Source organism: Anser anser, assembly GCF_964211835.1.
Source record: "Anser anser genome assembly, chromosome: 4".
In the NCBI taxonomy this organism is placed as follows: Eukaryota; Metazoa; Chordata; class Aves; order Anseriformes; family Anatidae; genus Anser; species Anser anser.
Window position 1 is genome coordinate 51643942 of NC_139724.1, and position 15034 is coordinate 51658975.

Below are 15034 nucleotides of genomic sequence, written 5' to 3' on the forward strand. Positions count from 1 at the left end.
CCCCCACAGTGACAAGGCAGGGGTGGGCAAGGGGCTGGGAGGGGACACAGCTGGGGCAGGGGACCTGAATTGCCCCAAGGGATCTTCCATGCCATATACAGTCATGCTCAGCAATAAACTCTGGAGTAGGGGAAGGAGGGAGTGGGGGGGGGCTGGTTTCCAAGCTGGTCATTGCTCACAGGCTGGCTGGGCATTGGTCTGCTGGTGGGAGATGGTGTATTATTTCCTTTGCATCACTTTTTTTTTTTTCTTTTTTCTTTTCTTTCCCCTCTCTTTAAACCATCACAGCCCACAAGTTTTCTCACTTTTCCTCTTTCTATTATTTTCCCCCATGCCACTGTGTGGGTTGGGTGCTTAGCTACTGAGAGGTGTCAACCCACCACAAGCTAGAAAAATAAAATGGTGCAACTTCTATTGCACGTATCAACTGACTTTTATTTTTACTGGGCCAGATCATCATTTGCATACACAGCATGTGAAAATGGATACTGGGCATATCAAGCACCCTGGCTGATTTCATTCAATTTGTCTAGTCTAGCTGCAACAAGAATTTGAATCTATGCTTTTGTACAACATGTAAATCATCAAAAAACTTGTCCAAACTAGTCAGTGGCATCACTCAGAAGTTTTGTCTGAATGCAGCTAGCCAGTGTTATGGGCCTGGTGATGGTCTTCCACTGATGTAAAATGACAGGAGGCATCTCCCCTGAAATGTAATTCTGATTATTGATATCATACTGAGTGAAGATCATTTTTTCAAGAGCCTCTTAATGCTTTCTGCTGTCATCAAACATTCACATTAATTGCAGGTGCTCTTCAAAGTCATCAGACATAATTCCTGGGCTGGGCTGGGTCGGAAATGACTTCCGAAACTCAGCAGCCTCACAGGGTGGGGATGGGGAGCCTGCTAAACCAAACACAGGCGTTGTGCTGTGAAATAGTGATAAATGTCAGCTAACTTTTCCTCAAGAACACTAATCACAGAGGAAATGGAGTCACTTGCAGTGGAAACAAAAAGAAAAGAGGCGGCCAGAGCCCACATGGCCTTCACAGCCGCCCGACTGCATTGCAGGGTGCAGGTGGGCGCCTGGGTCTGTCTGCCTTCACAGAGGCACCAAACACTGCCCTGCTGTGGTGGCTGCTTTGGGCGGGGAGTACAGCACACCCTTCTGGAATAAAGTCATGTATTACCCTAAAAGTATCACCTGCCTTCACTGTATGACCTCCGTGTAAACTTGTAAGAAGGTCCTTAAGAGAAGCAGTGTTGTAGCAAGGACAGCAAGTAAAGATTACGATTCACGTCAAAGACACTGTAATATTTATTAAGAAAGTCAGAAGTCTTGCTTTTTTTTTTTTTAATCTTTGCTCTCTGTTTCCTGTAGGAATAAAAAACAACAGCAATATAATGGTAAAATATCATCCTAAATTCTGGACAGAGGGAATTTATCAGTGCTGCAGACAGACAGAAAAATTAGCACCTGGTTGTGAAAGATATAATCTTTTTGAAAACAGTAAGTACATAACTTTTCGTATGAAAATATCTTGGCATATTTTTGTGTTTTGTTGTTGTTATTGTTATGTGATTCAGTCCTCAAATTTGAATGCTGTAGGTATCAAGGAAATTATATGGCGCACAGTTAATAGTAGATACTGTATCTAGAGAAAACAAAAATATTTTTCATGTCCAAACATTTTTTAAAAAGTGTAGAAGTCAGTGAATTGTCCTTCCAAAAAGTGTTTGGAGACAGCTGAAAGGAATCATTGAGGTTGCTGAATTTATTTTCTGCTTGGCTTGTATTTCCTATCTGAAACCTATTTGACCAACTGTTTACCTCAGACTGAGGTTAAAACCTCGTGGTGAAAAAGATTCATCTGATCTTTGCCAGCTCTCCAGTTTGAATAAATAACTTCTGTGTATCCATGTAAAGGAATAATAACCCTGCTGGAATCGGTGTTATTACACCAGTGTGAAAATGGTACAAGAATGTAGCTAGGCTTAATGCATTTACAGACATGTGGCTCAATTTTCTTAAAAGTTTGTAAATGTCCATATGCTGAACCTGGATGAACCGTGACTTCCGTATGCGTATGACTCTTCCAGCATGCAAACCATAGCCTGTACTTGTTCTGCAGTGTATGCTGTAGCATGCAAAGATGGGGAAGTGTGACCCTCACTGCAGTATTGTCCTGTGTGACAATACAGTAATGATCTATCCTTGATTCAAGGGAAACTCCTTAGTAATAAAAGTAATTGCAACAATGCTTACCTTCTAGTGAAATTAACAGTGCCTGGACAATTTCCTACATTAGGGCCTTAAAAGGTGGGAAATTATGTATTTCATTACATTAAAAGAAGAAAAACAGTGGCTTATGGTTGACCTTATTCTGCAAGATGATAGTTCAACCTTTGAAGTGGAAAAAAGCAGCACAGGAGAAAAAATAATTTTGGACCTGAGAAGTAATTTAAAAAGTACTTTTTTTAACACAACTTTACACAATTTTATACAAAAATACAACTTTTATGCCTTATTTGGCAAAACAAGAATCAGGGGAAACATTACATATTTTTTTTATAAGAATCAATATTAGTAGGAACAGACTTTTAGATTATCATGGTGAGAAGAACACTGCTTCCTTTCTATATTCCATTTTTACTTAATTTTTTTTTCCTCATTAAGGAGCAGGACATGGTTTTGAACTCCTGGAGTCTCTTGTAGGAACTCCATGAGGCATCCCTGCCTGTGGGCTGGCTTGGAGCTGTCTGTGTGGCATGCTGTGGTGCGACACAGATATCGCCAAATACTGCTGTGAATGTTGCCTGCTGGCCAATTTAATGTGTTGTCACGGAACACTTAACCAATGTTTTCTCACTTGGAGCTGGTTTTGCTTCCTGACTTACTATGCTATTCTGAAGACTAATTAAGATGTTAAAGCCTTATCTGAAGTTTAAAACTTTTATCCAGTTTTTAAATTTATAATTAAACATGAATCTTTTTCTGTGCTCTGTTTGTAGGTGTAGTGACACTCCCTTCTCCAATGCCAGAAAAAAATACGGTAGGTGTCTGTGCTGCTGATGAAGAGGGGGCTGGAAAGCAAACACCATTAGGGCTGCAGTGCTGCGGTCAGCCTAGCCACTGCAGCTCCTTCCTGGGGCAACGCAGAACTAGCTCAGCTTTTGCCTCTGGGAAGCTCGGCTGTTTTGCAGTGGTGTAATAGCAGGGACTGGGTGGAGTGGAATCATGGAGCAAAGTGGAATGATGATCATTTTGTATCATTTTCAGCGAAGGCCACCACCGCCTGTTCCTCCAGCTGAGGAAAATGACAGTGAAGAGGAGGAGATAGTGGTGGCAATGTATGACTTCCAGCCTACAGAACGTCATGATTTAAGATTAGACAAAGGTGAAGAATATACAGTAATTGAGAAGAATGACATTCACTGGTGGAGGGCAAGAGACAAATATGGGTAAGCATTGAGTTTATTATTTTTCAATCTAACGTTAATAAGGCTGTTTTCAGGTTCTAGTAGTTTATATTGATTATGTATTAACAAATAACTGTATTAGACCCCACTTATGACCTAAATCCTGAAATCTCATCCATATCTTTGTTCCCACATAGAATTCAATCAAAAAAGTGTGGTTCTCAATAGATTGTGGAGTTTGAGTGCAAAGACTGTTGCAGAACTGAAAGCATTTATGATGACATTTACTGTCAGGCAAAACCTAACTTGACTGGTCCAGTCCTCCTGTTTTCCTGGGGAATAGCTCATTAGGGAGCAACGTGATTAACATTCAGATCAGCAGGCTCTGACTTCCAGGCTTGAATGATCATTGTTTTGTTTTACAACTGTATCATTAGGGGTAATCTTTGAATGAGCTGAGAGAGAGTTGCAGTGAGATACCTTAATGACTGCGATGTCCTAACTTTACATTCCTTGGATTAAAATTTTACCCTATGGTTTTCAGGATGGAAGTTACCAAACTTCAATATTTACCAGGTCAATGTTGCAAACTTAAGGGTAATTGTCAGCTATTAGGTACAGCAGGGCTGCTGTGGCAGTCTCCAAGTACATTTATAGCAACCAACTGCAACCTCTGAGCACAGAAGTGATGGAGAAGCAAAGGGTCACTTGTTTTCCCCACTTCTGCTGCTTTTCTTGAACACTTCTGCTGACTGTGCAGATTTTTTAGCTGCAGTGAAAGCTGATGTGGAAATGTTGATGTGAAACATTAATTTCTGTATGAGTAGTAAAGTGGGTGGCTCAGTAATAAATAGATGACTGCTAGTCATTACCGACCTCTGGTAATTAGCAGAATGAAGCAGTGTCTTCTAGGCATGCAATTCTACATCTTTTTATTCAGATTACTTATTATATATTCTTTTAGCCATGAAGGATATATCCCAAGCAACTATGTTACAGGAAAGAAGTCCAACAACCTGGATCAATATGAGTAAGTGAATATTTGAATTAAAATGTGGAAGACCATAAAATAAAAGCTATGCTTTAAGACTTACTATGCATTTTTGAAGTTTTGAAAACAACTGTTTATTATTGTAAACATTGAAGTAAACACATATATCATTGATCTCAGAGATTAAACTTAAATATTTGAAATATGCATTTATTTGTTCTGAGTCTCCTCAGCGATTTTTGTTGTCATGTATAAAGTAGAGTCAAGTCAGTGAGATGGCCATCAGGCATGCAGTTTTTAGGATATTACTATTAAAAGCAAAAAAATAAACAAACTTCAAAACCCTCTTAATTCTTTGACAGACAGAGAGAGATATTAAAGGAAATTTATCCATTTTAAATGTGTTCTTTGTTGTTTCTCACCTTTGAGGCTCTCATTAAAGCCCTGCACTGCTCTGGGCTGTGTCATGAAAGGGGCAGAAAGGGAAGGAAGGAACTGGGCTGCCGTATCTGGTCCAGCTACTTTGTGCCTTACCACCTTGGTGACATGGCTCAGGGTCACTGCACAGAGGATTGCTCCAGATCATCTGTGCAAAACCACTACAGCAGAAATTGAGTAGAGGCTTCTGTGCCACTTCCCTGCTCTTCTACCATTGTGGCAGCATGGCTCAAAATAATACACCACACCATTTGCTAGCTGTGTGGTTTTTGTTGTTGTTACTATTCACTGCAACAGGTAGAAACACCAGTGATTATTTGGCTTCTTCACCAAGCACAAGGATATGGAGCAGCCACATTTAATTCACTTTTGACCTGTTCTTTGGTACGTCAGTCCTCCATGGAAAATCATAACCATGTGATTGTGAAGTTACTGAATGAAATTCAATGAAAGCTGGCAGTCATCTCAGCAGGTGACTGGGACAGCGTGTAGACAGCTGCTTGAAGGCTGCCTTGAGGCTGCTGGTCTGCTCTCAGGCTGCCATGCAGAGTCATCACCGCCATCAGCATGCCTCTGTGTTTTAGAAGTGGTTTTGCTCAAAAATTAGTCCAATTTCCTGAAATTTATTGGTTTCTGTGAGATCTCACTGGATCAAATTCAAATTTCAAGGCGTTTTTGTGGGTAAACACTACTATGTAATAGGTGCTGATGTTGCATTGCAGGTGGTACAGCAGGAACCTCAACCGGAGCAAGGCGGAGCAGCTCCTCAGAAACGAGGTGAGTATGGCAGCCTTGCAGTACGAACCGTGGTGTTCGCTTAAAGTAGCCTCTCCTGTTTAAGCCAACGCTTAATTTTGGCACATGCAAATCACAGAACAAGTAGGAAGGACACGCAGCTTAAAATTGCTTGTGGTATAAAGCTGTCAATGTGCTTGCATTTTAGGATAAAGAAGGTGGTTTTGTGGTGAGAGACTCAAGTCAGCCTGGCCTGTATACAGTTTCCCTTTATACAAAATTTGGAGGGTAAGTTTCTGCAGCTACCCTGCACACCCTGCCTTGTTTGAATTGATTTGCATGCATATTCAAACCCCTGGGCTGGAGGGGAGGCCAGGAGAGACCTCAACAAAGAAAAAAGGGCCATTATGTTAGAAAACACAGGTGACCAAAATTAGCTTCTCAACTCCACGTTTAGGCTACATTGGCTTTAATCCAGTGAAAATCTGAACTGCCACTGAAAGAAAGAGACTGTCCCATACCATTCTGACTTTTCCTTCATCCCAAACAATGCGTTCAAGTGGGGAGTTGGGTTGGGGAACAAACCAGGCTGAAAATTAACTCATATGCGTTAATCTTCAACTTGGTCGTAGTACTGAGGTGAACATCCCAAGCAATGAGTGCTCAGTCTTTGGTATTCAAGATGTTTCTGAAGCATGTAACGTTGGGCACCCATGCTGGCTGAATTGGTGCCCACCCTGGGGCTGTGGTGATGTGCAAAGGGACCCCCTACCATTGTCCCTGCTCATGTTTTCTCATGTCTCTTTCTCAAAGTCTCAGCTTTCCTCTCCTGACATAGTATCAGTAGCATAGGACCACCAGGCATGGTGTGAGGAGATACAGAGAGATCAAGTACGTCCATTCAGCATTTGTGCAGATCTTCAGGTCTGAAAGTTGCTTAGTGTGTTCTGTATGTTGTCTCCTGTTTAGGAAAAACTAGCATTCTTTTTCTGGTCAATATGTTTCTCTTACAAAGTTCACAACAAATGACACTGTATTATTATATTGTTTCTTTTTTTTTTTCCAGAGAAGGCTCATCAGGAATAAGACACTACCATATAAAAGAAACAGTGACATCACCGAAGCAGTACTACCTCGCAGAAAAACATCTCTTTAACTCCATTCCAGAAATAATTGAGTATCACAAACATAATGCAGCAGGTAGATGGATTACATTTTTTCCTGTCACTGTGGGTTGATTTGGAAGGGAGCGTGAGGTGTTTAGCATTCGAATGAAGACTTTTAGGTTTTTATAGATACTTCTTCCTTCGGGAAACCGTGAGACTGCATTTTCACATTTCTTCAAGATAGGCAATCATTTGAAAGGTTTTATGTAAATATATATACATATTCATATATGTATATACATTTATATATTACACATATATAACATATATTTTAAATATAATTTATTTATTTATACACACACACATGCTATTCCTATTATTAGCCCAGTCTAGTGGATGGACGCCAGCAGCAGAGGTCAGCCTCTAGCTTTAGGAGGACAGATGGTGTTTTCTTTCTATCAGTACTTTCTTTAACACTGTATACATTACTTATTCGCCATTCCTATTTGCTTGCTGTACAGTGAGCTAGATCCTTTTTCCTGGCTGAGACACAAGTACAGAACAAGCTGAGGTAAAAGTGTGGCAAAATTAGTTTTTGACAGTCTTTGACAGTTCAGTGCGCTCTGATCCACAGTGAAATAGAAGAACGGCTTTATTGTTTTCAGGAAACGAACATTAATTTAGCTCCATGTCATGTCTCTAACAGTGGCCTATAACCCACAGCAGATGGGCAGGGATAGTACTTCTCCAGAGTACTCTCTAGGTGCTTACCTGTGGGTCACCACGACTTAAAATGATGTAACCCCCATACAGAAAACATATGAAGAGAACAGCAATATTTTTTTCAGGGAGTGCCTGAAAATATATCTTTGTAAAGGTTGGACACTTAGATCTACAGCTGACAGCTGGTGCTGGTGTCTACCTGCTGTATGAAAGGATGGGGAGAGTTTAGGAATCTGGCTGAAGGCACAGATACTAATGTAGTATGTTTTTTGCAAGTCCAGTCTGTTCATTTATTTCTCTAGTGAGCTGTATTTTCCAGATGTTTATGTCAAATTCAGATGACCAAGCATTTCCTGATGATATTCTGGAAAATGCTTTTCTGAAAAATATGCTCCAAAATCCAACCCTGCTTTTCGTTTGTTATAATTGATTTTACTATTTTTAATTGCTTCATTCTTTTTTCCTTTTGTTGCATCAAGTTCTGAAAAGATTTTAGCAGAATATTCAGCAAGCATGCAGCATTTTTTCTTTGCATATAAAACACTGTACAAAATAAATGTGAAAGTGAAACTCACATTAACTTTCTGTAAAACCTTTTAGACGGTCTTTCTGATCTTTATGAAAGGGGTGGTCTCTGGTCAGCCTTCATTGGTGCTTGCATGACAGTAAAGCACAAATACGTATACATATATCTATATCCGTCTCTCACCAGTAAAGATGATGCAAGAAGTTAGATGCAGTGAGTTCTCTTGTGTACCTTGAAGCTGCTTTGAATAGTCAAAACAATGCAAGAGCAGCAAATATAGTCAAAACTGTATATAAGTTTATTGTTAGCTAGTGTTGCACTCTGCAGTGAACAAGCAGCTGAGTTGCTGTTTGGCATTGTTTCAGAAGTAAGCTGTATCTCTTCATTTAACTTTGAATTTCAGGTCTTGTTACGAGGCTGCGCTACCCAGTGACCCCAAAGAAGACAACGGCACCAACAACTGCAGGATTCAGCTATGGTAACTGCGTGTTATATTGATCTATACATACCTTTTCTGATGATTTTATATGTATAAGCTGCCACAATATTTTCTAAATATTTTGAAAATACCTTATTTTGTACTGTGATGCTAACTTACATAGGTCCAAGTTGTATATTTGAGGTCCTTGTAGACAGAATTGCCGTAGAAAGACATCAGAGCTGGTGGCAGGCATGTGGTGCCAAGGAACGCCATGAGTAGAAACAGAACCTGCTGCTGATGCTCCAGGGCAATTTAGCATCTTCCTCTACTTTTTTGTGGACGCTTTGGGCTCTTCCTGATTAAAGAGCTTTGCCTACTTCATAAACCTTCAGACTTCTTACTCAGCCTTGACCCTTTGATCTCTGCAGAAGTGTTGCTTTTGTTCTTTTATTTAACATTTTGAGTGGTCCGTTTTTAAGAAAAGCACACAAGGGAACCCAACAGCCTCTATGTATTGACAGAACTTTGTATGATGACAGTTTCTTGAATCAAGTCTGATAACATCAGTATATATTTATTGGCTTCAGGAAATTTTGTTTTTTGCCTTCTGTGTTGGTCAGCAGCTGGTTAAAAGTTGTGTCTAGATAAAAAAATTTCCTTTTTTCTTGTGACATACAGAACTGCTACATTTTCAAGATAAGAAGTTTTCTCCCTAAATTCCCTAATTTGCTAGTAACCTACGGTTTCTCTTCCTCCTCTCTGTCACCTACCAGTTCAACATGTTTGCTAATATAACAGTAAGGGGCTAGGGGCTCTCACTTTTTTGTTGTTGTTTTGCAGAGAAATGGGAAATTAATCCCTCGGAGCTGACTTTCATGAGAGAACTGGGGAGCGGTCTATTTGGAGTAGTGCGCCTTGGGAAATGGAGGGCACAGTACAAAGTGGCCATCAAAGCAATTCGGGAAGGTGCGATGTATGAAGAAGACTTCATTGAAGAAGCCAAAGTGATGATGTGAGTTTATGTGCAGTGCTTGGCACTATTATTGCCAGTTCTGGGCCTCTGATGGCATTACTTATTATAGATAAAACACTTCAGGCATTGTGGTATTTTGGAGTTTTGTGGGGTAAAGAGCTAGGGCAGGGTGGAGGAAGTAATAATTACATGATTTCAACCTTTTCAGGAAACTAACACATCCTAAATTAGTTCAGCTGTATGGTGTGTGCACACAGCAGAGACCTATTTACATCGTGACAGAGTTCATGGAGCATGGATGCCTTCTGAATTACCTGAGACAAAAACGTGGAGTTTTGAGTAAAGACGTCCTTCTCACAATGTGCCAAGATGTATGTGAGGGAATGGAGTACCTGGAGAGAAACAGCTTTATCCACAGAGACCTGGTAACATCCCGTTATGCAATAAACTCTTCCTTAAATTTTTTATTTCTGGCTTTATCTATTCCTTTTTGAAACAGCCTGCTTGTAAATAACAGCTTTTATTCTCACAAAAGGTTGTAAGTAGTTTAAGTTGGCTCTTCAGGTTCTAACCAAATCTCTAAAGCTGCAAAAAGATGCATCCACAAAAGATGAGAGGTTTCTCTCTCCTGAGAAAAGGGAATAAAATTGCTCTGAAATGTTTATAAAAGGTTGATAGCTGTTTCCACTGAAATAACAGTGTATCTTTATTCTGTATTGGTGCCATTTTTACTGCTCATGAATCCCTTGAGATCATAATTTTTCTTGGTGATTTTTTTTTTACAAAATGGTTTAGCTGTCAAAACAACACTATCAGGAGCAAATGCATGTGTACCTTTTATTCTGGACCATAATGAGAATGCACCACTGAGCTTGGTGAATCAGTGAACTTGCTAAGCAATGAGGGCAAAGTCCTCATTATATTGTTGTAATTCATCTGAGATAGACTGGAAGTTTTAAACCAAATCTAACCATTCCCTTTGCAGGCTGCCAGGAACTGCTTGGTGAATGATTCAGGAGTGGTCAAAGTGTCTGATTTTGGAATGACAAGGTATAGTTGTGGTGATTTTGGAGAATTCATCTAGCCCTTGTTCTTGTCTGAAAGAGAAAACACATCGAGCAGTTACAGGAAAAAAATGATCTTTTTTGATCTCTCTAAGGAACATCCTTTGCTTCATTTCTCCAATGCCTTTCAATATTACTATTCTGTAGTGATGTGTCTCTTTCCTTTATCTTTTCAACCGTGGAAAAGCAAAACTGTGTTCTCTAGAGAATCAAGCGTGCTCTTATCCTGCGAGGCCTGTCTGTGAACAAACTCTGTGGTCTGACTGTTTAAAAGAAAAAACAAACAAACAAAAAAACCCACCAACCAACCAACCCAAAAAACCCTAATATGCAGCAGGGTTTGGCCATACTTTTCTTGGCTGTTGCCACCATTGTGTGCTACACAGCTTGCATGTCTCTTGATATCTGAATCCAGACTGACCAGTGAGAAATAGAGCAACAAATGGATGATTTTGCATAATTTTTCTGGTAACCCAGAAAAATTTGACTTGCATGTGGCCTAGACTTTTATTGTATAGCTAATAATTACAAGACTCCAAGGTAAACAGAAAATCAAACTGCCTTGACTGAAACCTTAGTACTGGTCTGAAGAAACTGGTTTTATCATGTGTTACTAAGTCATGGCCATTAGGTGGCAATATGAGCTTCTGAAATTCAACTCCAAATCTAAATTTATGATTTGTAGGCTTGGAGGCCAACGGAGAGATTTAATGCTTTTCTTTTTTAGGTATGTCCTTGATGATCAATACACAAGCTCCTCGGGGGCTAAATTTCCTGTGAAATGGTGCCCCCCAGAAGTTTTTAATTATAGCCGATTCAGCAGCAAGTCAGATGTCTGGTCATTCGGTAAGACGTTCATCATTGAAACAAAGCACTATTTTTACATTTTGTCAATAGCAGTTAAGCTCCAGTTATTTGGAAGTATTCAGACATCTAAGAAGAAGTTTAGAGAAACTGCTTAGCATGGTTTTATGTTTGCATAAAGTTCCACAGAGGTTATTAGTGCTGTTATTTATTAAAATCCATGCTACTAGAATAAAGTTTTTTCATTAATGACACAGGTGAACACTGCTTATAGAATATGGATCTTAAGCTATTTTTTTCAGAAAGACTGAGCCTAGAGCTTAAAATAAATATTCATTTAAAAAACTTATTTGCTTATTTTCTTAATGTTTATTTTCATTTTTTAGGTGTTTTAATGTGGGAAGTGTTTACGGAAGGAAAAATGCCCTTTGAAAAAAGCTCCAACTATGAAGTGGTAACTATGGTTAGCCAAGGACATCGTTTATATCGGCCCAAACTGGCCTGTAAGCAGGTGTATGAAGTCATGATGATGTGCTGGCAGGAGGTATGCATTTTTTGGTGTAGGGGGATGTTTTTCCCTTTGAATTAAAAAAAAAAAAAAAAAAAGGGTCAGTCCAGCAACAGCAATTAATCTGTATTGCAGCATTCTGACTGTAACCAGGTCATCAAGGCCTGAGATCCCAGAAAACTTACTCATGTGTCCTTCCTTCCCGAGCAATACTCGTATGGAGATAATAGCTAGTAGAACAGAAAAGAACAGGGTTTTTTCATGTACAGGTGGTGCAAAAGAGGCATTAAGAGGAATACAGGGAAAAGAAGGTACCCCTTGATCTACTGCTGATGGTGCATAAAAGACAGGGTACAAGAGAGGAGATGTAGACCAGACATGAATGTTGGTAGACAGATGATGGAAATCTTGTACATTTGCTGTATCAAAAGAGCCAGCTGAGTGAGGTAGAGAGAATTGTCCTGTACTCAGGTCAGTGGGAGAATGAGTTTAGTTCAGTCACTAATACATGCCTTAGGTGAGAAGGAGGGAGGGGAAAGGGGTATATAAGAGTCGTCAAATATAATTTTGATACAACTGAGATGAAATCTAAATTAAATACTTTAAGTACCAACTAACTTAACATAAAGCAGATTTTATAGTATTAATGTAGAAAGTGTATGAAAGATTAGATAGGTTTAATTAATTGCCTCTAATTTTGAGAGAGCAATCAGGGAAACGAAGAATGGAAAGAGCTAAATGATTGATTTCTACTTAGCCTTTGCCACAGAGGGTGCTGGGGAAAGACTGGTCTTTTCCTGTAATAAAGATGACATACCGTCTGACACTTGTCTTGAAGGAGAAGGTGCAGGAACAAAAAGTAATTAGTCATGAAACTGACTGGTGGATATCTAAAACGTACGAAGCAGTTGGTTTATGAAGCAAAAACATACATTAAAAACAACAGTGCCCTGGAGGGCTGCGAAATAATAAATGTGTCTACAATCCAGAAAGGCTTGTCACAGGAGCTAGGAAACTGTAGACCATTAAATTTTGCTTGTACTTGGTAACCTGCTTGAAATGATCATTAAAATGGACTAAGAAATCACCTGAAAAATAACAGTAAGTTGTTAACACTCTCTGCGAATCAGTGTGTGTTTATAGAATTTATATGACCATCAGTGAATTGATTAAAAATGTATTGATCTCATGAGGGGTTTTTAACAGCAAAAACTAAGCAATCATAGTGTTGGAAAGAGAGAATCTTCACGAATCACAAACAGGACATGAATAATGGCAATGTCTTTGTCATAAAATGGGATTAACTGTAGGTACCTTTGTCCTTGCTTAATAAATTTAATAATGATTTGAAAAGTGTGTGAATACCGAGTCTTCAAAATGCACAAATTTATTTAGGCTGATAAATGGAGGAAAGGTACAAGTTATCCAGGCATTGAAAAGATGTTAAATTAACTGTGTCAGTAAGGTCAGCAAAGAAACTGCCTCAGTGTATTGATGTAATCGAATGAAACAAAGAGGATGTTATGACATACAGGGAACCGTATGGAAGACAAATAGAGTAAAAGAAGGATACTGTTGCTTAAGTCTATGATGCAGTCTCATTTCTCAGTCCAAAAAATGTGGAAGAAATTTCAGAGAATCACACTCAGAATGCTTAGGAGCATGAACAAGTTGCCTAAAGAAAGATTGGAATCATTTATTTGGGAGGATAGGGAGACAGAAATAAAAAAAATATAGCATTATGCAAAATAATGAATTATACAAAGGGTGTAGTCCAACAACACGTATTACTGTTTTCCAAAACATGGAAGAAAAGGTGACACTGAAATTGTGATGCATCCAAAACTTACACAGGGAAATATCTTTTTCACATCACGTTTAATGAAATAGTAAATTCATTGAGATGGAATGATGTTGAGACAAAGAATTTACCAAAATCAGCACAACTTTTTTGCTTTCTGATCACAGCTATGCATACTTTTGTTTTTAGAAACCAGAGGGACGCCCAACTTTTGAAGACTTGCTCCACATAATCGTTGACATTGCAGAAAATGAAGATGCTTTCTGAAAAAAAGACAACATCAGCACAAGTATAGAGAAGAAATCACTTTCGAGAGATGTGGCTTCGCCATTTCTTTTTAAAGGCTTGGTCCTGTAGGCTGCTGGATGCTGCTAAACAGCGTGGGGAACCCATAACATTTGATTCACTTCATATCTTCAGCAATACTGGCAGTATTTCCACTGAAAACTCAGCACTGCGTAGCCAAAAAAGTGTGCTGTTTATGGAGAAAGAAAGAGAATATGACCAAAGCCCAGGAGCTTAATTTGCATTTACTGGGTTGGATTCACGTATGTACAGTCCATGTTTCTGAGTTTCTCTTTACACAGGCAGTAGTAGTAGTAGTAGTGATTTGCATGCTTAAAAATTGAAGGTATCTTTAAATGGCTATTTACTGACATTCAAACGTTTCTAGAGATTCTCCAGAAACATTTTTTTTCTCAGTTGATGGGTGTTTTATGATGCACCTACAACACAAAATGCGCCTCTTTCATTTGCACATGGTAGGTTGTTAACAGCAGTTTCAGTTCAGTGTAACACTCCGAAGAAGATTTGCTTCAGGACTGAGCCATGATATGCCCCAAGCCATTCTAGGCTGTTTGGTCCACTGGAGATCTTGCAAGGTTAGTTATTATTCATGAAAAATCAGTCCAATATTCAGCACAACTGGCTGTCAGTGTACCATAGTACCTTGTTTTGGATTAATTATAAAATAATTTATATGCTGTATGTATTGTAAATATATAAATTCCATGCGTTTATTTATATAAACTGTGTGTTTTTCTCTTGAAATTTTCAAACAAATTTGTCCTACCTTGTCTTACATACAACTGAATACATGGGTTTGTAAATGAGGGAGAATACACTCTCAGGTGTGTTAAAGGAGGGCTTGTCTTTGTCTGTCATATATACGTACAGGGATCTAACCTTTATGTTTTTAACAGATAATGTCATACTACATGTGTATGTAAATAAAATGAATGTTAACTGTGGTTTGGAACAATGTGTAATGCGTTGCCATTAATTTACTGTCAGGACAGTGCATTGTAAGCCAAACTTATTGTTCGTGTGATCACATTGTCCATGTGAATACGCCATTATGATAGCCCATGTATATACATATCTGTGTGTACACACTCTCTATTAAATATTATATATTGTAGTATCAATATATATTTAATTGAATTTGGCTGTGATCAAATGTTTAATGCAGAAAAGGCTGAACTCACTTTAATAGCTATGTGCCCTTTCCCTTCTGCTAGAGG

At 38.9% G+C, this 15034-nt stretch overlaps 1 protein-coding gene across 4 annotated transcripts in view; it reads left to right on the forward strand.

The window, feature by feature from the left end:
- The window catches only part of TEC (tec protein tyrosine kinase), a 50052-nt gene extending 35121 nt beyond the window's left edge, over positions 1-14931 (forward strand). For 3 of the 4 annotated variants that reach the window (XM_083835147.1, XM_083835146.1, XM_083835145.1), the window contains 14 exons: positions 1383-1511; positions 3014-3054; positions 3282-3463; positions 4386-4451; positions 5573-5627; positions 5794-5873; positions 6652-6785; positions 8344-8418; positions 9202-9373; positions 9543-9759; positions 10320-10384; positions 11126-11244; positions 11589-11746; positions 13701-14931. In XM_083835147.1, coding sequence (XP_083691273.1) covers positions 1383-1511; positions 3014-3054; positions 3282-3463; positions 4386-4451; positions 5573-5627; positions 5794-5873; positions 6652-6785; positions 8344-8418; positions 9202-9373; positions 9543-9759; positions 10320-10384; positions 11126-11244; positions 11589-11746; positions 13701-13778 — 1571 coding nt within the window. In that variant the 3' untranslated portion in view covers positions 13779-14931. The remainder of the gene's footprint in view (positions 1-1382; positions 1512-3013; positions 3055-3281; positions 3464-4385; positions 4452-5572; positions 5628-5793; positions 5874-6651; positions 6786-8343; positions 8419-9201; positions 9374-9542; positions 9760-10319; positions 10385-11125; positions 11245-11588; positions 11747-13700) is intronic. The other variant, XM_083835148.1, reaches the window with a different exon arrangement.
- Positions 14932-15034: the final 103 nt, after the last annotated feature.